Raw genomic sequence first — 22,757 nt, forward strand, 5'->3', positions numbered from 1 at the left:
GGGTGGAGGTGTTGGGAACTAACTTTCCCTCGGTTCTGAGGGGAGAAACCAGGCCCGAAGCTGGGCCCGGTCCCCGTTGGCAGGGAGGGCCCTTGCTGCCTCCTGCAATCGTGACCGTTTCAGTGTCTCTGGCTGTTCAGCGGTGACTCCTTAGCTGTAAGTCATGAAGCGTTACCGAGCGAGGTGGTAACGCCCTTCTGAGGGTTTCTTTTTCCTTTCCCCAGGCCATAATGCAGGGGGAGAACGTCTCCAAGCCTGTCCTGCAAGTCATCGTGAGTACTTCCCTTTACTTCTCGTGCCAGTCCGTTAGCGGTGGCGTGCGCCTCCAATCAGCAAGCCGCCTCTTTGGATGAGTTGGGCAAGGCTGATGGAATTCTAATTTCCTTTTACATAACTTGGGCTGCGCTGTTGATACCAGTGCTCAAAAACCGCAAGTGCTGCCTAGACAAGTCATGAGCAAATGACGTCCATTCATGTTTTTAAAGTTTCCGACCAAATGAACTAATAATCTGCTTTTCCCTGTAGAATACGCGGGCTATTGCTACAGGAAACGGGCCGCCTCGTTACCGAGTGTTGATGAGCGATGGGGTTAACACACTCTCCTGTAAGTATGACCAGCTGCAGTGAGATTTTTGTAAGTGGGGAGATAGTAATGGTGCTAAAGCTTCTGGGCTAGTGTGTAGGTGTGAAACGAGTATTGAAGGACAGCGTGGCTCGTATGGGGACCACAGACTCAAGTGCAACTGCATTTTAACATTAAGACAAAACCCTTCTCTTCTGGAACTTTCTTTGTGAGCTTTAAGCAATTAACGCACTACAGGGTATAATGAAAATATAGAAGGCTATGCATGTTTTTGTAACAGTGATTTTTAAAGTAGTTTAGCCTATTCTTTCTCTGACTCCTTTGATTTATGGTCATTCTAGCTACCACTGCACTCTGCAGTTTGGGGAATAAATACAGTATCATTTATGCTCAGTTTGGGTGACTTGTTAATGATTACACTGTTTTCTACCTGTTAACTGAGCAAGTTGTAGGTCTGATGCAACACAAGACTGGCTGAAAAACTTGTGGCCAGCCATGGCAGCCCCTTTTCAGGCTGGCGCGTGTTAATTCTTGCTATGTTTTTCTCCTGTTCCTGCAGCGTTCATGTTGGCAACACAGCTGAACCCTCTGGTGGAAGAGGAACGCTTGTCAGCCCAGTGTATTTGCCAGGTTAACAAATTCATCGTCAACAGCCTGAAAGATGGAAGGTACGTGTGTTTCTTCAGGTACGGCTCTACAGAACGGCAGCCTCACTAGTGGGTGCTCTGTCCTCAGCGACTAAGCAGAGACTGAATGCTTTTGATTGGGATTACCTGGAAATATTCGGTCTTTAGGGTGCAGGAGGGGGAAAGCGTACAGCACAAGTAATCACAGAATGAAAACCTTACAGAATGTGACTGCAGTAGGTTCAGATATGGCTAGCACAGGGATTTAGAAAATAAAGTTTCCAGTTGGAATACTCCAAACTGTATAAAGTTTCATTAAAATTCTCTTAAAATTATCTGTTGTGGAAAAGAAACTGAAGATTTTTCTTTTGTTACTTGGGTGTTGTGGAATCTGGTCTTAAGAAAATTTGAGGGCAGGGAGGTAGGATACTGCAAATGGGAAGGGATCTGAGAGATTATAGAAGAACTATGTGTATGGCAGGGAGAATATGGACTGAGGTTCATATTGGTTTTATTCAGTGTTTTTTTGTGGAGGGGATATAACTTCTTTTGAGTCAGGGAATATAGTCTGTCTTGTAAGATGTGGCATGCTTTTGACACGCTGTGTTGTTTCAAGCCATTTTTTGTGTGCCTATTCAGCCTGCCATGGGCTGTCCTTGGTGGAATGTGATACCGTTTCAAGCCTACTTGTACCTCATGAGAGGGTTGACAGTGGAGAGCTTTTGTCCTCAGATCCCTCATCCACAGAATCAGCCCCTATTTGGTTATCTTATCTGCCTCAAAGGATATTCAGAGTCTCAGCCTTGCAGAGAGACTACAACTCTTTATTGCTGTCTGCTCTGTGTTTGTAGGAGAGTGGTTATACTGATGGATGTAAATGTTCTGAAAACTGCTGATAAGGTTGGTGGGAATATCGGCAATCCAGTGCCGTACAATGAAGGTGAGTGTCCTCTAAAATACTTCTCTGAGCAGACTGTCTGGTGTGATCGCCTTTCAGCTCTCTGTTTCTTTCACTCAAAAAGAAGCAGTCAGACATGTTCAGCTTTCTTCTGCCTGCAACAGCGACCTCCAGCTCTTGAAAATCCTTTCTATTTGCGTAACACAAAATGAGGTTTGGTCATATTTTGATAAACTCTACACTGTGGCTGGAGCTCCAGTCTCTTCACGGTATCGGGAAGTCCCTATCCCTTATGATAACGTGGACAGGTTTTTCTTACAGATTACACAGAGTTCCAGTAAGTATGCGGAAGCTATTCTATGTCTCCTCATAATGAGTAACCAAATAGATTAGTATTTCTTCTGTCTGGAGAGAGAACAGCATGAGGAGGATGTAATAATGATCTATGAAACTGTAAGATGGCGTTGAGGAGATGAATAAAGAATGATGAATCTCTTTTCTACGTTCACTTGATGCTCTTTAGCCCTCATGTTGTCAGGGAGTGGCTTTGAAACAAAGGCTGTACCGCACCCCCAGGCAGCAAGTGGTTGAATTACAAAACTTGCTGAGGTAGGTGCTGAAAACTGGCACAGGTTCAAAAAGCAATTAGACGTGAAAGAAAAATCCATTACAGGCTGTTAAACATAACAATACATCCTCTGCATGAATGTTAGGTTCAGGAAGCACTAAAAACTTCAGTTGCTCAAGTACATGGATGAGAGACTGCTATGAAAACATGGCCAGCATCCAGACTTCCCCAAGCACCGTTCCTGCCCTGCCACAGATGGGTGGGCCATTAGGGTTACTCGTGGCCATTAGGGCCACGATTCTTCTCCTTTTATTATGTGTCATAAGTAACCGTGTTCCTCGTTTGCTCGCTTTACAGTTCTCAGGCACACATTTTGTTTGTTTGAATTAATATATTTTCCCCCCCCCCACTGAGGTATGGTCAAAAGTATGTTCTGTTCTTCCAGTTCTGATCTTTACAAAAGAGAGAGGATAATAAGCACTTAAAAAAAATATTTGAACGGCTCCATCGTTGACGTATACACAGATAGATAATGGCTGAAATTTAATAGCAAATAGCTCTTCTTGAAGACTTATTTTTTTCCTGGTGGAAGCGAATTAACATTTTTATTACTAAGGGACCACACATTAGTGGCAACAATTTTCTGTAGGATGCTTTGGACAAACAGTGCCTTCCTGGACTGCCATTCTGGTTAACAATCTACTTTACTAATCGAAGTAGAAATTAGACTTTGTTGCAGAGGCAAAGACATCTTTCTTCATTAACTTTTCTTTTTCCTAGGGAATTAGAGGGGCGTTTGTTAAATAAGTCTAAAAAATCCTTTGTTCCTTTGATAGTTACGTAGTTAATTGCTGTTTTAAAAATGTGTTGACATCTCAGATTTTATAGTTTAATCCCACAGTTGCTGTAGAGACCAAGATTTTCAGAATAGCTGTCGAGCAGACTGGTTTGTGTCTTTCTCCCGTTTCCCTCGCTTGTGCGGCACAAGAGCCTGTGAACTATACTGGTTTTCATTTATCATATTGTTGCTTAGAAACGACTGGGAATCTGGTATCTTGCAGAACTGAGCTGAAAATACACCTTTTAAGATTAGAAATTTTGGTAAAACTGCCATGACTTTGTGCAAAGTTATGTTCTTCGTTGGGGCTTACAAAGGTACTGAGCGCTGAAGCTTTCCAACCTAGGTGCTTTTAGAGACTGCAGCGTTGCAGGACTGTGCTCATAGCGAGTGTGGTCGTGCACTAGATGGTACAGAGGTGTCAGATTTGACGTGGGGTGCGTTTCATTTGAACGCTGACGTTATTCTGCAGGCTTCATACCCTTTTGTTTGATACTAAATAAGGTTTCAGTTACAGGAGATGCTAAGGGTGTAGATTAGGAACGCTTAACCTTTCTGCTCTGCAGGGCTGAGCTCTGCATGGTTTGTCATGACGGCCTTGATAAAATGGCAGAGGCGTGTTTGAAGTTGCAGATTCTTTAAGTTCTTGTATATATTAAGAATCTATATTTTTGATCAACGCTCAGCTCATGCAGAATGAGCACTTTGTGGTTTTCATGGCACAAATGTTCAGGTATCTTAAAAAGACTGTTTAGTCCTATTTTTGGTCTTATGTGAAATACAGAGCTCAAATTGCTAGAACCAGGATTAAGAAATAGTCTTTCCTGGACTGTAATACCACAGTAGGACCCGGCGAGTGAGAAGCTGGCTTTTGGCCACTTGGTGCTTGAGCAGTAGGAGGTTAATCTGCCTAACAAGGAGACAATCTTCTTAATACGCATCACAAAAACTTTGCAGGCAGCATTTCAGAATAGTATTGAAAATCAAGATTGAGCAGTTCATGGTAAAAAAAAACCCACCTAGATGGCAATGTTATTACTGCCATTAATCTCATACAAATTACTCTGATGCTGGACTTTCTTCTTATGGTAACAGTTACTTGTGACTCATGTCTAACTTCTGTCATTACGCTTTCAGCACTGAAATGTTTGTGTACTTACACATTCCCTTCATGGAATCGTAGAATGGAATCATGGAATGGTTTAGGTTGGGAAGACCCTTAAAGCCCACCCAGTCCCACCCCCTGCCATGGGCAGGGACACCTTCCATAGACCAGGTTGCTCCAAGCCTCATCCAGCCTGGCCTTGGACACTTCCAGGGATGGGGCATCCACAGCTTCTCTGGGCAACCTGTCCCAGTGCTTCCCACCCTCTCCAGGAAGAAATCACCTCTTGCATCTTCCCTTCCCACCATTGCCTTTTGATGTGTGTTCTTTCAAAGTGCATTTTCTCTCCTTCCTCTGCCCATACTGCCTCTCAGCTCTGGGACAGGTGTCCTGTCACCCTGGCAGGATGTCTTCGTGACAAATCACTGGAAGCAGAGGGCTGCCATTAGGTGGCTGTTACACCGGAGTAGGCTGTGCAGCTAGCTTTGGCCAGAGGTCCTGGGTTTGACTCACCCAGTAATATGTAGCAGAAATGTGATCAGATATTTCAAGTTGTTTTTCAGCTTCTGCTAATAAAAACTAACAGCAAAAACCAGGCAGAGGAGTCAGTTTTCTGAGTGCCCTAAGTGATCTGTAGGCCACCAGCCACCGAAAATCATAGTTTAGGAGTCCCTGGACTCCACAAGCGAGAAAATTGGAGAGATATTTCTGCCACTCCTGTATTTGAAAATGTGCACAGATGTGTTCATATATTCTTAATCTGCTGAGAAACACCAGGCTGTGGTGTTAAAATGTGTTTATGGAACATAAAATCACAAGTGTTCTAAGGCATGTGGTGGTCTTTGTTTGGTTTTGGTGGGGGGTTTTAATTAAGAAATCCTAGGGAAAAAGCATTTGTAACGGAAGTAGGCAGGAAATCTCTTGCTGTTGCATATAGACATTCCTGTTCTTGAATATTCTTTCCCCGCTCAGATGTATTTTCTCTTAATATGTTTTACTGGGTTTTTTTTTTTTCCCTTCTCCTATACAAAATGAGTTCAGGGTGTTGAGCACTGGCCTGGGCTGGGCCCACGGGGTACCTGGGTTCGCTGAGCGAGGGTGAATGTGGCTCTTCCGTCTAGCAGGTTCCGCAGTAAATCCACACTGCTGCTTGACGTCACTCTGTTGCTAGGGAGATTGCTGTCACCAGTTCACCGATGTGACTACTGCGGCAAGTTAGAGGAGCGGATTGGTTTTGTGCAAGGACCTTGTTTTGGTTTAAAAATAACCAGAGGGTTACCCCTGTAGACTACACAGCATTAGGTGATGCCGCTTCATGGTCTCCTTGTGTTTCTTCTGCTCCTTTTGCTTCAGTGCCATCCTTTCTTGCCATTCCATTCTGGGATTCTCTGCTTCTGTTCGTTTTGATGCTTATGGGCTTTGCCTGACCACCTTTCCCGCTTCCTCTGACTATCATCCTGCTCGCACCCCAAATCAGGGGAGCTTTGCCTGCTCAGGCCTAGGACTTCCTGCAAACCAAAGGCTTATGAATTCGTTTTGTCCAGAAAAATGAAAACGTTGGATGTTTTTCTCATCGGGAGGTAAAATATGATAGGACAATTATTCTGTAAAGGAATTCAAATTTTTGAACTGTAGATCAGTCTTGTAATGTACTATTTCTCTAGATATGTCAATCTGCTCTTTCTCTTGTAATTTACTGTCAAGGTGAGTGAAAGTCCAGGAATCTAAAAAAATGTATGCTGTGTACTTACTGTGGCCTCGCTTTGCTCCCTCTGCAATATACTGCTGGTTCCCAAGGGGTGCCATGGTGAATGCTGAAATGACGACTCCATCATACCCACATTAAATATCTTTGTATTTGGAAATGAAATATAGCAGGTGTTTTCTTTATCTTCTGTTAACTTCAGGTTTGACTTTACCCAGCGGGGTTTTGGCCCTTTCTGAATTTTAAGAGAGAGTTCTCCTGCAGTTTATCTGAGCTGTTAGGTAGTAGCAGAAAGTACCTGTCAGAGCAAGAGAAGCTTATAAAAACAGAGAAGTTGTCAAGATTGCTTCACTGCTGTCCTTTTAAATAACTGTCAACCCTGAATTCTTTCCAAGTAGAAAGCAGTTGCTTGAGGAAAGAGATCTTGACTGAAATTCCTCCATGGCAATACTGTTCCACAGATAGCTTGCTATTGCTGTGTCTTGTAACACCTGAATTTTAGCATCTGTTCTCCATGTTTTAAATTATTTTTTCATGCAAGCCTTATTGCCTAAAAAAGGCTTAAGGGTAGTTTTAATTACTGTGCTCCCTGCTGTACTATATGGTCTCTTTCTGTTTGATTACCAGGGCAAGGGCAGCAACGTTCTTCAGCTCCAGCAGCAAACCCAGCACCCTGCAACCCACAGCAGCAAAACGGCAATTTGTCAGCAGCAGGTAAGAGTAATCCCAGGCAGGAATTCTGGTTTCCATTTGTGCAGTACAAAACTATGGCTTAGATTTAAAAGGGATCCTTTCTGTAACGGGGGTGCAGGAGAAACGCTGCGTTAAAGACTAACCCATAGCTTAAAAAGGTGAATTCTCTCAAGAGGCTACTGTACACTTGGATTTAATAATAAAAAAGGAAGAAGAAGAAAAAAGAGGAAAATCTGTCCCTCTTGCCCAAGATAAAAAAGGGAACAACTTTGTCAAGCATTGTTAACACCCAGTCTGATGCACTTTTGCATATTCTTGGACCAGTGCTCTGTGGACGCCTGAGTAGATCAGTTTGGAGCAGACCAAGAGCATCCTATCAGGGCTGAGATACTGAAGCCATGCGGTGGAGGTGGTACAGGACTGAAATAATTTGATGGTACATCTATAAATGCCATTTTTTGATCAAGACTTGAGGTAGCGAGATGCTGAAGAAGGCAGTCAAATGTCACCTATAGAAGTTTTCTTTCAAAGCAAAAAGCTGACAAAGTCCTGACTCATGGTGTTGCTTTAACTTGTGTTCTTTACTCCAGTATTTAAGAACTATTCTGAAATAGTAGAATTTTGACATTTGCTTACTGCAACAGAAAACTAACCCTTCCTGTACTTATAGCTGATTGTAGGAGTTCTGCATTGGTACGTAAACAAGATTCAGTGTAGAATTAGCAGTACTGCTTTAGGGAAGGAAATGACTTGGCTGTGAGGTACCATTCCTTGGTTGCTCCCCCAAATTGTGTGTATCTAAAGCTTGCTGTGCCCTGTTTCAGAGTGTACTGCTAACTAGGCGCTTCCCAGTTAGGCTGCATTTAAGTGATTGACTCCAGACACATCTCCACATGCAGTGTAAGCGCTCCAAAAGTCTGAGTGTGCGTCTTCTGCAGGAGTTTGCAGCCTGGAAAATACCTGTGACCAAGAGCAGAAGGGATTCGACAAACCCTCAGCCACTCTGGTGCCCGCATAGCACAGTGAGCGGAGCTTTCTGTGCCCGCCTGGTGTCAAGCATAACTTCCTTCTATCCCCGTAGCATGGGGGTGAACATCCTGCCTGTCCTTGCACTGTGAGTTGGCTTTAACCTGGCGTTTGTCTGCAGGGCTGATATTCTCTATGCTTTGTGGTTTTTGGAAGGTCCTGCTGCTCCTAAGTACCATGCTCCCAGCAACCAGTTTGGCAAAGCGAGCGCTCCCAGTGCAGTGAAGACACCGGGGGGATCGCAGGCCAAAGTAGTGCCGATTGCCAGCCTGAACCCGTACCAGTCCAAGTGAGTTTTCACGATTTGCCAGGTATTGCTCAATGTCAGGGCATGAAAGAACAGGAGTGTCTTCCGCGTTCTCCTGTATGAATCTGTCAGCTCGTTCTTTGTGTTCTTTTGAGTCCATCAGTTAACTTCAAACAAACAGAACCAACGGTAACAACAAGATCACCCAAACCAAACAAAAAACCTCCACAGAAACAGGTTTTGTTTTGGATTTTACTTCTTGTTTGTGTTTTTTTTGGAAGGTTTTTTGTTTCGTGTTTTTTTGCATGTGTGTGGTTCGGGGTTTTTTTTGGTGTGGGTTTTTTTTTTTTTTAATTTCATCAACACTGACAACTGCAGATTTGCCTTTGCATTGTCTTGGGGAAGTTACCCTGCTGAGCCTGATTGATTTCTCATATTTGAGTTGAAAGTCAGTTGACTACTTTTTTTTTTTTTTTTTACCTAAAACAACCTTCTTTTTGGTAACTGAATGACAAAACAGCACCGTAAGCTATTCACTTCGGTTACCGTTCTGTTGAAAATCATGAGGATGTAATTATTTCGTGAATGACATTTTTAAGTTATGCAAACTGATTTGATTACCCAAGTTAAATGCGAATCCTATAATTGAGCTCTTGAGTTCTAGCACAGCTTTTCAGCACCGGCGAACTGCAGTATGAGAAATGAACCCTAGAAGAGTAAAAGATTCGAGGCCTGCTTCTATGCAGAAGGATTGTTTGCTATTATCATACTAGATGCTTTGTGGCTGGCTTTGTTGCTTTCTCTACAACTTTTTGCCTTTAATAGAGTAGGCCATTAAAATAGAAAGCAGCAGAAAAGCAGGTAGAGTTGCTGAGGTGCACTGGAAAGATCCTGGCTTTTAAACAGTGACATTCCAGTTCCAAAGGCTTGTCAATTCAATCTCTGCTTTAGAAAAAAAAAAAAAAAACACAAACAAAACACCAACAGTGATTTCTTGCACAATTTCAGGTGGACCATTCGCGCTCGTGTTACCCAAAAAAGCCATATCCGCACGTGGTGCAACGCCCGTGGTGAAGGAAAGCTCTTTTCTATAGACCTAGTTGATGAAAGCGTAAGTGTCATATGTTGAGAACAAGATAATGCGTGCCAGATGCTGATGAACCCTTCATAAAGACAGAACTGGGGAAATAAAGTGTATTACACGAAATGGGTTTTTATTACAGCTGAAGCTTGTATTCCTGTATTCATTAAGTTAAGCATCACCAACTCAGTTTGTATCCAGAATGAAGTCTTAAATGTATGGCATTGCTGGTTGTTTTTTATCAAAGTCTATAGTGTGTGACTGAATTTTTGCAGCTTCAAAATATAGTTGTTTATGAAAACTGACAACCTAATAGCGAGGTTTGTGGTGGTTTCCTGTAGATGGAGAACGAAGTCTCATCTTTGCTTGTTACAAAACCAGGAGTGGGAAGAGCATTGCCTCCAAGTTGTAAGCTTTCATGAGGAAATCGGCGTACAATTATTGTAATACTAAGAAATTTCATCTGTGGTTTGTTTGGGGAATGGTGTCTGGTTAATCTAACTAAACCTGCAGTTTGTCAAACCTCTTGTCAAATTACAGCCTTCTGTCCTGAAAACAAACAAGATTCTGCTGGGTTATGCCTAGTGTAAAATGGGAGGTTAAAAATGTAACATGTTGTCATCAGCCATTTGTCCCCTCTGCAAACTGTCCGCCTTACGGTATTTACAACCCAGGAGTTGATAATCGTTGTTAATTCTTACTTGAAGACACCGTGTACGAGTGGCAGATACCACAGTATATCGTGGGAACTCGGGGAGCTGCCTGATCTATTTGTTATCTATGGGTTTTTTTGCCTGTAGTGGCAATTAATGCTGGTTTTACGAGTAGCTTTTCGGAGGAGTATGTATGAGATATGTTGTTCTTCGTGTTTCTCCGAAGCTCTAGGTGTACGACTGAGACTGACTATGAGATGTGATGGTCAGGTGGAGGGTATGTCGGTTTAGCTCTAACCGCAAGCGCGGGGGAGAGTGCTGTTTGTTTCTCTCCTGCCTGGAGCCAGGCTGGCAGACCACGCTGTGTCTGTGGAACTGGTGCCACTTACCATTGCAAAGATTTCCTTTTTTTTTTTTTCCCCTGCTGAATTTCAGTTCTGACCAGCTCTCCTATTTTCCCACAGGGGGAGATTAGAGCTACTGCATTCAATGATCAAGCAGACAAGCTCTTTCCGCTCATTGAATTGAACAAGGTATGGTAGCACTGTGCTTTCATAGACTGACATGACTGGGAAAGGGAAGCTTGGACATAGCAAGGATTTTTAGAGGTGAACGCAATCTATTTTCTCCATCTGACTTCTGATAATATCCTCTGTCTCATTGCTTTCTCCTGTAGGTATATTATTTTACCAAAGGCAATTTGAAGACTGCTAACAAGCAATATACAGCTGTTAGGAATGACTATGAGATTACATTCACTAATGAGACTTCGATTGTGCCCTGTGATGATGCCCAGCACCTTCCATCTGTTCAGTTTGAGTTCGTCTCCATCTCTGACTTGGAAAACACGCCCAGAGACTCAATTGTTGGTCAGTCTTAAGTTGCAAAACGGCAAACTCCAAAGCTTTGAAGTTTTACTTTTGTGCCCTGAATACTGGGAGGGTAGTGAGCATAGAGTGCTTCAAGTGGGGTGGTCTCTTAAAAGAAGTTATTTGGTGACGGTTGCCATTAGAAACACCTCAGGCACCTGGCCCCATAAGATGTCTTTGCTCTGTTCTGCAAACAATATATAATGATTTTTCCTCAAACTAAAGTCAGTAAATGATACATTTGTTGTACTATGATCACTGTTTTCCACAGAGGAGAGCTGAAAGGAAAGTGTCCTTGCTCAGCACGTGTGCCTTTCGTACCTTCCGTGGTCTTGCTTTCTTTCACTATCTAATTATCTCGGTAGGGATTTTGGCATAATGTGTTGCATCCAAGTCCAAGTTGCATGACTGTTTTGGCTTGCTTTGTGAAGTATTGGAGGTTTGTTTTTCTGTAATTTGTTGGGCAGAGTACTCCGGAAAAAATCGGAGGCTTGGGTGGGGGCGAGGGATCTCAGGTTTCACAGGCACAAGATGCCTGTGATTCAGAGGCATTCAGCTAGGGATTTTAAAGGTAGATCTCTGATATTAAAAATGGCTTATTTTTAGAGAGTGCAAAGGGCACAGCTCTTACTGCTCTTACCTCCAGACTTGTTTAAGTCGCAGCTTACAGTCGGGGACAGTGAAGCCACTAGCCTGTTGCTTTGTGGTGTTACATTAACTTGGAAACCCTTTTGCTGCTCAAGCACAAGTCTCTCGGGCAAAGTGTGTGTGTTACGGGATCAGGGCTGAAGTCCTTTGACAGAACGCGATGGGAAAAGATTGTCCAGTGCCTTGATCTCGCTAATGTGGCGAGGCTTGCATACATGAATATCCTAATGGATTTGTCAACAAAATTAAAGCACTCGAGTTCTGTATTGGAGCATTCCTACCACAGTACACTTCATTTCCATATCTGATATGGCTTGAGTAAGGAGCTAGGATACAAGGTAAAAATCTGACTGTAGGTTTGAGTTCTTCTCTTGTCACCTTGTGTTACCCAGTTGTGACCCTTGAGTAACTCGATAAATTGTAACTGTTTTTCAGATGTAATTGGGATTTGTAAGAGCTATGAAGATGTCACTAAAATTATAGTGAAAGCTAGCAATAGGGAGGTGTCCAAGAGGAACGTGCACCTGATGGATACGTCAGGGAAACTGGTGACAGCTACGCTGTGGGGAAATGAGGTATGTGCTCTTACCTGCTCTTGAGCAAACGTTCCTTGGTGTGGGGTGAGGCAATGTGTGCTGTTCCCATCTGAGATGGGCGTAGCACTAAGAAAGAGTCCTGGGTGTTTAACAGTCAGGGGCAGAGAGAAGGTGAAAGACTGTCTGGTTTCATTCAGGTGTGATGTTCTTAACCTTTCTTTGACAAACTGCTGACGTGATCTGACTAATGTGTTCCGAACAACTGCAGACATTGTCTTGAGCCCAGAGACAGAGATAACAGGCCTCTGGTTTAGGAAAGGATCCCAGTTGCCGTTTGATTATGGAAAAGCCCAGTGGCTACGGCTGTCTCATCTGAGGTGATTTTATTCATAGGGTGGGACACGTTACCCTGCATAAATTGCTGCTTAACGAGGGGGTTGAGAGGCTGTATCGCAGACCAGGGCTTTAAAGTGCTAGAGCCTTGGAATGGAAAGTTTAAGCAGTTGCAGCCAACGGCTTCTCTATCCTTTTAACAGGCTACTTTGTTTTCCACCGGTGTTGTAGATACTTGGGGATTTATATCCCAGTCTATAAAATGGGAGTGATCCAGCTTGGCGGTGATGCTTTATGGCTAAATGATCAAGTGCGCTAAGGTTTTAGGTAGCTACACAACATCAAACACCTGCTGACAGAAATGAAGTAAACGGAAGTTCAGTATCACAAAGTTTTGAGGCTGAACCAGGTTGTTAGAGGAGAGGCTCCTGGTAATCAATTCCTGGCGTAACTCTTCCAGCAGAGATCAGGGTCTGCGTTTTACAATTAAATCTGTTTGCTTGTGCAATAGAGACAACGCGAAGCGTCGCGGGGAAGTGATGCACAGCACGCAGCTGAGACAGTCGGGGTTAAAATCTGCTGTGTAACAGTCACGCCCCGGCAGCCGGGGCAATGCTTTGAGTTCTGTTTTGCATCTCACGGCTTCAGTGAGTGCTGCTGCTACCTCCAGCTCGTTTGTAATCCTCCCCTCGCTCGCCAAGCCATGTAGGGTCCAGAAAATCTATACCTTTCAAACCTCTCTCGTGCCAGGAGGCTGTTTGTTAGTGTCAGGCTTTACTTGCAAAACAAACTGATGGCAATAGAACAGCATTAAAGCAGCTTTATGAGATTAAAAGCAGAGAATGGGAAGTCGAGAGGAAGCGTTCGGTCAGCATACTTACACTTCTGCTTTTGAAGCTGTAGTAGAACAGACACAACTGGCTTGGTCCAGCCAAGTGATTTGGTTCATCTCCTGAAGAGTCTAACCTGACCAAATAATTCCTCCTGTCTGGAGAAACAAGAAACCATTCCCCCTGATGCATCCCCCTTTCCAAAATCCACGTGTAAAATTCCTAATGGTTTCCAAACTAGTGGTGAGACTTAGGAATTCTTTGGTTCCCCAGGAAATGGCGTGTTGGCATTACAGCTTTAGTTGTTGACGGTCATTTCTTGAACTCCTAGAGGTATCGTTTAGGCTTTACCCGCTAAGTACAGTAAGATGGATCTGGATTGGGTCTCTTGTGATCTGTGAATTACGCACACAAGTTCCGTACCTTTACCGTATCATGCTGGTAATGTCTTCTGTTTTTTTCACACGTGCAGGCTGAACAGTTTGATGGTTCTAGACAACCTGTGGTCGCCATCAAAGGAGCCCGAGTCTCTGATTTTGGTGGTAGAAGCCTGTCTGTCATGTCCTCCAGTACAATTGTCATCAACCCTGACATCTCAGAGACGTTTAAGCTCCGAGGATGGTAGGAGCATGTGTTTTGTGTTGATTCATTCCAGCCTGCTGCAGGCTACTGGTTTTGTTCTGTTTCTCTGCACTTGAGCAGTCTGTGTAGTACTGAAGAAAGGTAGCAGAGGATATGGGTTCCAGGGTTATAGAAACTTCTCTTCCTTGAAAGCACTAGAGCCTGAAAGGCTGTTCTTTTTAAGTTGTTCAGTTCAAAAACTTATAATTCCATGACAGACCTTGAAAAATTGAAATGGGAGTAGTGCATGCTGACCCAAAGCCTTGTAAGGCAGCATGAAATCAGGCTTGACCAGCTCCACTTTATCCGAGAGCACGATATTATTTTTCTTTTTGCAGGCTTTTTCTATTGTGTGGGATCTGATACGCACCGTTAGCACGGACCGGAGGAGCTACGTTCGCTTCTCCCAGTGTCTGGTCCTTTATCAGATATTTTTTTAGATAGCAAAATAACGTTTTTACTGTTGTCAGGAAAACAAAGTAATTTCTTGGTGGCTCGTTGCTTCTGCTGTAGGTGGCTGCTCAATGTCTGCTGTAACCACTGGTATGGGGAGATGCGGCCTGCGTACCAACAAAGTGCCGGCAGCGTCAGATTCGGGAACTCTGGGTTCTCAGGTTCTAGTTAAATCACCCAAACGTGGATAAAAATGTAACGGCCTTCTCCGTTTGTCGTTGAGCTGTGGCTCTGCCCTACATCTGAGGGTTGTTGAAGCTTAAACTGGTCGTGGGTCTTGGCTGTTGCTGTCAGGGTTTAATTGAAGTTGAGTTGGAGTCTCGTTGGTGTGTTTCTCAAATCACAAAACCCCACCACGATGGGCTGACAATACAACCTTTCTGCTGAAAAGCTGCGCTTTCTTGTTTTAACAGAGGAAGCATAATCTGCTCAACGCTATTTTGCTTTTTCTTTCGAAGCTGCTGTGAAGATAATGGTACCATGTAATTTAATTTTAATTATGGAAATATCTTGATGCCCTTAAATCTCGTTATCTGCCTGCCTTCAAGAAGCATGCAGTGCGTGGTTTGACCACTAGCTGGCAAACAAATTGCAGTTATCTAGAACAGAGCTGTCCTCCTTTTGTGGGTTTATAAAATACTGTGATAATTAAGTCGGACTATTAAATTATTCTGAAATGCAATTTTTGTTTGCAATATACACAAATTACTGTAATTGTTTCCTTTGCAATCATTGATTTAAAAAAATCCCTCATGTATTAAGTACATGAAACTAACTGTGAGCTTTTGATAAGTCGGTATGGCCCGCTAGCCAAAAATAGAATCATCGTTGTGCTTCCAGGTTTGACTCTGAGGGGCAGCTCCTGGAAGGTGCCTCCATCTCTGATGTGAGGGGCGGGCCAGCAGCTGGGACGAATGCCAATTGGAAAACTTTGTCCGAAGTCAAATTGGAGAACTTGGGACAAGGAGATAAGGTAAAGCAGAACGCACAAGCCTTGGGTGTTGGGGAGAAAAGGAAAAGCTGGACTTGATGCAGGCACTCTGCTTATTGAAGTAGTCCTTGAGCAGCACGTGCTCACTTGCTCATAATTGATGCTATTAAATAATAATTATTTTGTTTATTATAAATCCAGGCTTGTTGCTGATGTTGCAACATGATACCGCTTTTGTGAGAGAATTCTAAGCCTTGTATAAATGGTGGGGGGTTGGAGAGTTCACCCCAAAGGTATTTATATAAATAGCACAAGGTGTTCTAGGAGAAGCAGGTGCATTAGGAGGGAAGTGGTTTTCAAGGGTGCACGGTGGGTCAATAGAAAAGCTAGGAATAAAACCCAGGTCTGGCATTCCAGTCCAGTGACCTCTCCAGGCTTATCCTGCTGCTTGACTTGTATTTTTAATTTATTTTTTTTTTCAAACTTAACGGCTAAGCCACTAGGGCTACATGAGAACTTCTGTCTGAGGGAAAAACCTCTGCCTGTAATTCAGCTGTTTTCCTGGGGGGTGGGTTTTGCACGTGCTCCTTCAGCAACCTCGGTTGATCTGTTGAAAGGCTTGACCGTGGTCTTAAACCATTAGGGTGATTATTCTAGTATGGTGAGTGGGTATTTTGTTCTGTAGGCTATAGTTTAATCAAATGCTTATCTGTAATACTACACAGTAGGCTTTCTGGGTTTTGTATTGGCTCCCCAAAGAAGCATCGGAAAGCGCAGAATCTTAATCCTGTGAAAAAGTAGAGATTTGAAGAAACACAATAGAGAAGCAAATGTGCTTTATCTAAAGAAAAACCTAGCAATTGGAGTTTCCTGCAATGGAAACACAAAATAATCTTGCTGTAGGGGCTTTATTTAACATAATGGAAGCCTGAAAATTATTGCAACGGAGGAGTTGATTTACAGTTTCCCAATAATCCATAGCTGTTAAGCTTTCTAATCCTAAGTATCCAACTATGGGTGCCTTGCTTTGTAGTTAATTCAGAATTGGAAAACATTGAGTATTTTGAGGCTAATGTTGCACACTCACCCTCCTAGGCAGATTATTTTAGCTGTGTGGGCACAGTCGTACATCTGCGCAAAGAGAACTGTATGTACCAGGCCTGTCCCTCTCCGGAATGCAATAAGAAAGTGATAGACCAACAAAATGGACTGTATCGTTGTGAAAAGTGTGATCGTGAATTCCCCAACTTCAAGTACCGCATGATGCTGCTGGTAAGTAAAGGGATTGGAGGAGAGAGGGTTTCTGGCTGTTTCCCTTGCGCGGTCCGAGGGAACCTTTGGAGAGAACGGGGCGTCAGTGCTGTTTGTCCGTGGGTTAGAGGATATTTAAACGCCTTGTGTGCTGTACCTGAGTGAGGGATGTTTCATTGAGCTGATTAGCAGTTTGTTTTCCTAGTGCTCCAATTAAAAGCTTTTCTCTTTGCCAAAAAGTTGATGCTAGCTCAGTTGATTCTAGTTTCCAAGTGTACTATGCAGTGCAGAGTACAGATGGCCTACGCCTCTTCAGTAGTGAAGATAAACTGAAGTAAAATGGCATTTCTGGAGAGCAGTAATTGCACTTTTACAGCTGCTCCCTATATTTAGTACATTTTTTTTGGTAGGTATTGTTCTGCCTCCTGCTTTAATGGAGCCTGCTTCAGAAAGTTGTCTGGGGATTGGTGTTGTGATGCCCGCTTACACCCTCAGCACTGAACCTTCTCTTGTACAAAATAAGAGAGGGCTGTATCTGCTGCTTAGAAATGCTGTGCCAGGTGGGCATGCAGAGAGCAGGGAACTATCCCCGCAGTCTGGCTAAAACACACTGCTTCTGAATAATTGCTGGCAGATAACTTCTAGGAATGCATGAACCACTTTACATAGTGGGATCATTCTCCTAGAATATAAAGGGGATACCGAGGGTACGCTCATGGCCCTCAGAACAGCGTGTCTCCTGTTTTCCTGTTCCTAATTGTCAAAGCAGCCAGGAAATGCGTGTGAGGCCAGTACTTGATGCTTTTGCTGCTCTGTCTTGTCCTTGAATGTTTTGATAGTTTCTTCAACGGCATTACACGTGTTTTATGGGCAAGTACTCGGGGGTGTGCAAAGCAAGTGCAGTTTGTGGTCTTGCTGGTGTCCCCCTGGGTGGTGGTTCTGGGCTACCTGTTCCTGCTCACGGCTCATCAGCGAGAGCAGAACGGAGCTGAATGTCCATCTGTCTGTACCACTGTCGTCTGTTGGCCTGTGGCAATGTCCTGTCAATATTAACTTGGGTTAAGTTACTGTGATGTTTCTGTGGAGCTTAAAAGATGAGTAGTAAGTCACTGCTTCCCATCCTCTGTGATGGAAAGGACCTGTGGTACACAGGGCTCTGAGAGTTGGAAATTTAAGACCCTTCTCTAGCTGTGAAACTAATTTTTCTTTTGTACTGGCTTCAGTCTTCCCTGAGGAACCTGCAACTGGACAAAATAACCTCTTGGAGGGTTTTTTGTTGTTTTTTAGGTGACCATTGCAGACTCTCTAGAGTATCAGTGGGTGACTTGTTTCCAAGAGTCAGCGGAATTCATTCTTGGGCACAACGCTGCTTTCCTGGGAGAACTGAAGGAAAAGGTCAGTCGATCAGCTTATTGTATTTTTAGTCTAAAAGTTGAACTGTATTTCACACATCTTTGTTGTTGGACTGCCCTCAAATTTCTTGCTTTGATCCTCCTGGTAAGGAAATGTGCTTGTAATGTGGACTTCGAAGGCAGCTTAGAGAAAGCTGTAAGGTATGTGTGGAACACATACTGGCACTGACCCATCGGAGCATCATCTCATCCCTGTGTGCACTCCTAACTCAGCAGAGGTGGCAAAGGCAGCGGGTTATGTTCGTGTAGCTACTGTGGAAATTAACAGCATCATTAAAACAAATACAAAAGTGCCATATGAAAGGGCTACTCTGCTTCATTTGGCAAGAATTTGGATCTTGCGCGTTCTGTGAGCGATAGGCCAGCTCAGGGTTCTGGTAGCCCAAGGTCGTTCTCCAGATGTTGGACTTTATCTTTTACAAGTTTGCAAATTGCTGCTTCTCTCCAGTCTCAAGTTCTTGGCAGGGACTTGTTTACTCTCCTCGGGATTATTTTCCACGGGCCATCTGCCTGGAGAACAGAGATTTGCTTGGTTTCCCCCATAGTTTGCTCCCACAGTCAGTCTGTCTACCTCTGAGCTCTTTTGCTGTTCGGAGCCGGGGATCTTGTCACCTGGACCTCGAGGGACAGCTGATGGCTTGTACTACAGCCTCCCGCGGGCTGACAGCCCCAACACGCTGACTCCCACAGAAAGCACAGGCTCTTGTAGCATTGTACCTAGATTAGAAGAATCTGCAAAAAAAACCAAAACCCTCTTGTAGCCACGAATGCCGACAACATTATCCCTAACGTGTTCCAAAAACTTGTTTACAAACCCAAAAAGTTCCAGAACACGTTGTATGTGTCTCTGTAAGTAGGCAGGAAGCTTTTTGAACTTGTGTGCGTTAGCCTGCTTCTGACGGCGCTCTCCTTCCCACCAAATATCATCAGGAACCTTGTGGGTCGTATGGAAACCGTGACCTGTGAAACGAGTTGTTGGTGGGAGTCTCAAGTGACCCGTCCCTGACAGATCAGAACGGTTTTTAAGGCTGTATGTCATTAAGCACTAATGGTATTTTCTTTGCTTCATCACCGTACGCTTCTGTGCTGCATTTTCCTTTCTTCCAACTGGAATAGTGTTTTCCTCATTTTTAGTTGTCTGCTGTATAAAATCTATGTGGCTTTGGGGTTTGTTTTTTTGTAAATGATGATGTGGAAACGTAGCACGTTCTTGACCTGCACGCGTGTGTTGCTGTGCGCCCGGGCTGAGGCTGGCTGGGACCAGAGCACCACGGATCCACCGGGTGTTGGTTAACCCGTTGCTTGGCCATGAGAGGGAAAGGAGGCAGGAGAAATGGAGGTTGTAGTCCTGGTTTTCCTGCGACGCTGTCACAGACCTCATCTGCTCAGTAAAGCAGGGCTAGTTTTCCTGTACTTCACGTACAGGAATGGTTTTTGGGAATTCCCTGCGCCTCTGTTCTGTAGGGAGGTGTATTGCTAGGGCTTTCTGGTTAGATGTGCTCGCCCTTCTACGTTTCCGTTCTCAGATGTTCTGAATTTGTCAATATTTTCATACTTCAGTCATGCTTAATCTCTGCTAGAATTCAGACAATTCCTTAGCCGCTTTTAATGCTGAAGAGAACTGGGTGGGGAAGGGGAGACAGAGCCTGTGTAACAGTCCAAACATGTAATGTCTTTTGAAGAGCTGCCTAATGGCTGAGGATAGAAAATGGAACAATATGGAATGAGCCCTTGAGCGGGAATGCTTTGTGTTCCAGGAGAAATTGTTTTTGATTTGACACTTTTACGAGCCTTTAAAAATGGTACTTGATGCATTTTCAAGGAGCTTCTCTTAGTGGTTTTTCTCTGAAGCCCTGATGCAGTGTCCTGTGAAGCTGGGGGAGTCTTTCCACCGCTCGCAGTGCGTGTTGAGTCCACGTACAGCCGGCGACCACGCTGAGCATAGATATGTGTGCAAGGTGTTTCATCTGCTTCTCTGCTGCGCTTGTTACCAGAGGAGGTAACGTAGGGTAGCAGTGACTGGTATGCTAACAGCCTTTTCCACTCACTAATGGTTAGCATAGTTTGTGGCAGAGCTGGAAACAGAAGCCAAATGCTTTATTAAGTGAGTTTTCTTATCCTCTAATCCATACGGTGGTCAGAAGAAGGGGTTTTTAATATTCAGGAAGGATATGCCTAAATTTTGCAGTCTGAAACTAGCTACTCCTGTTCACCTTCATTTGTTGTGCTTTCCCGAACCTTGGGAGAACGACTGTGTAGTGTAAAATAGTGCTGCGTGCATTTAAAAACAGCAGATGTAGCGCTTGGAATCCGAGTGGAGCCGAGGTGGGTTCAGTTCCAGATCAGATGCTCTGTCTGCTGCTGGAGTGACTGATCAAGTCAAGGGCATCTGGTATAGCAACGCGTTAATAATTGCGTGTCGGTGTTGTCGTGGGGCTGCAGGATTTTTTGTGGAATGTCAGCAAAGGTCTTTACAACTAATTTCTACAAAAAATCAACTTTTTCCACAGTCGCTGCAACTTGTCTGCTGCTCTTCTACTGTTTTGACAAATTCTGTTGTAAATGAGGGTGATGTTTAGTATTCATATGGTAATTAGAAGCAGCTTATGTTATGAATATGGCAGTGTCTGCTAATGGTTATAAAGGCACGTTGAATACGTGCATCCACTTTTTCATAGAACCACCTCTCCAATAGGTCTGTGTCGGGATGCGAAGGATGCGTACAGCCTTGATGGATAAGCAGAGAAATGGAATGCCTAATTAGACAATTAATGGGGAAGTAGTCAACTATCAGTGCTTGTGATCGTAGCAGAACACCAGAATCGGGCAGTTAGGCAGCGTGAGAGCATCTCGGGTGGGTTTATAGTTTTTCTGCTCTGTACACTTGGTTGCAGATTCAGTGCGACTGTACATTATCCAGGTGGGTAAACAGTTTTCACCTTGCACTAAACTTCCTTAAAAACTTTTAAGTTACGGTTTTGGCACCTAAAATTCGATGGAAGATTTGGCTCTGCCTAGGTGATGCGGTGAGCCCCATCGCTTTGCCGGCGTCAGCAAAAGATGAGCTGTTCCGAAAGCTGGCGGTGCTACGGGAAGGCTGGAATGTCTGCAGCTGATACCTGTCTTTGTTGCAGAACGAGCAGGCGTTTGAAGAAGTGCTCCAAAATGCAAACTTCAACACCTATGAGTTCAGGATCCGAGTAAAACTGGAGACTTACAATGTAAGTATCCCCAGAAGGCAAATAATGTAGCATGTGGCTTTTGTGACTTGTCTCCGTAGGACGTGGCTTCCTCTTAGGTTTGTGGAGAGAAGTTTCCAACGACACTTGCTTACAGCAAATAGAAATTTCCAAAGGTGCTGGCTCACGGAAATACTGTCGGTCTTGAGCACAGAAGGAGGGATCCGCTGTCACTAACACTGCTTCCTCTTGGGTTCGTCAAGCCTGGCTTGTTTCAAATGAAAACAGCATAGCTGCTCTGGGAGTCAAGTTTGTGCTGCCCACTAACCCTGGTACCAAAAGCGATAGTTACTGGGACAGAAGGAGGTTAGAACCAAGCGCCTGGAGTTTAGTGCTGGTTTTACATGCCACGTTACTCTTTCACAGGATGAGTCGCGTATTAAGGCTACGGCATTGGACGTGAAACCTGTGAACCATCGAGAATACGGTAGGAGGTTGATCGCAAGCATCAGAAGAAACGCTCAGCTGGGATGAAGGGGCTGGTGCTGACCGATGGAAGCTAAAGCTTCCAGGAAAAACTCAGTAGATGATGTTACATTAACTTCTTCCCCACCCTGTGTGACAATTTGGCATTAGTTACACTGTGCGTAGTAGTCCAGTGTGGCAGGCTAAGTGATTGAATGCATTTCTCTGAAGATAGATCCCCGGTAGGTAAGAGTGCTCTCTAACAGCCACGCTATTGCAGACTGCTGCGGCCTGTCAAGCTGTGACAGCACTAAAGAGGCATCTCTAGGTAGATTGCCAGGGTCTTTAGACAAACCATTCAGAATGCATGGGGTAACTTTGCTTTCTTACTGTATGTAAAGCTGAATTATATAACCGCTGTCGTCTTTGCGAGAAAGTAGAGGCAGCCTTGACGCTTTGACTGGTTCGGCAGAGGGTAGGAGGGAAAGCGTCGTGCAGCTTCCAGGTATGGATGAAGGAGAACAGGTCTATTAGCGCAAGTTAGTTCCCTTCCCAAGAATTCAAAGGCTTTCTCTTTCCACAGGTGCCATGCAGTTGTTAATGCTTGGAATGGCAATATGGTAGAATTATTAATCAAAGACATATCTCTTATATCTGAAGAATATCCTTCCTTCAGGGTTTAATAGACTGAGTCAGATGGGTCTGATATTAATCAAAATTGTCTCTTCTGAGGAAGGCAGATAAGCATTGACTCTCCATCCCCCAGGGAAATCTAGGCAACTACAAAGCATTCCTTTAGTTTTCTCTTCAATTAATACTATGGATTTTTGGCCAATTTTTAGCTCGCATTTCCTGCCTACATGTATTTTGTATGTTTGTATGTTTAGTTTCTTTGGTTTTATTTGTAATGCCGCTAATCAGAAACAGGTCTTTTGAGTGGGGGGAGCTTTGTTTCAATAAACACTCTTTAATGCCTGTGTACTGAATTTTGCTTTCTTTGAACACCAAAGACTTCTCGTTACTGGAAAGCAATTAATTAGCTTTCATAATAAACATTCACTTGGGGGAGATGTTACCTTATTACAAACTCTGAGGTTAGGCTGAAGAATGGAGACTTCTTTGCCTGATGTTAACAGCATGGAAATGCAGTGATATTTTCACCATTTCTGTGCCTGAGAATGCTGATGAGCTGGCACTTCTGGGATT

The 22,757-nt window shown here is 43.9% G+C and overlaps 1 protein-coding gene across 1 annotated transcript; it reads left to right on the top strand.

Moving 5' to 3' along the window:
* Positions 1-224: 224 nt before the first annotated feature.
* RPA1 (replication protein A1, 70kDa) lies at positions 225-22,532 on the top strand (the record flags this gene model as incomplete). The annotated part of the gene is made up of 16 exons (XM_010159801.1): positions 225-272; positions 526-604; positions 1,143-1,251; positions 2,061-2,149; positions 6,951-7,037; positions 8,199-8,331; positions 9,298-9,400; positions 10,488-10,556; positions 10,700-10,892; positions 11,976-12,115; positions 13,712-13,860; positions 15,154-15,286; positions 16,340-16,516; positions 17,783-17,890; positions 21,042-21,128; positions 21,513-22,532. Coding segments are annotated over 16 exons (1,812 nt in total), but the record flags the coding sequence as incomplete, so codon positions are not given.
* Positions 22,533-22,757: the final 225 nt, after the last annotated feature.

The sequence above is a fragment of the Eurypyga helias genome, unplaced genomic scaffold (genome assembly GCF_000690775.1).
Source record: "Eurypyga helias isolate BGI_N326 unplaced genomic scaffold, ASM69077v1 scaffold28959, whole genome shotgun sequence".
Lineage (NCBI taxonomy): Eukaryota > Metazoa > Chordata > Aves > Eurypygiformes > Eurypygidae > Eurypyga > Eurypyga helias.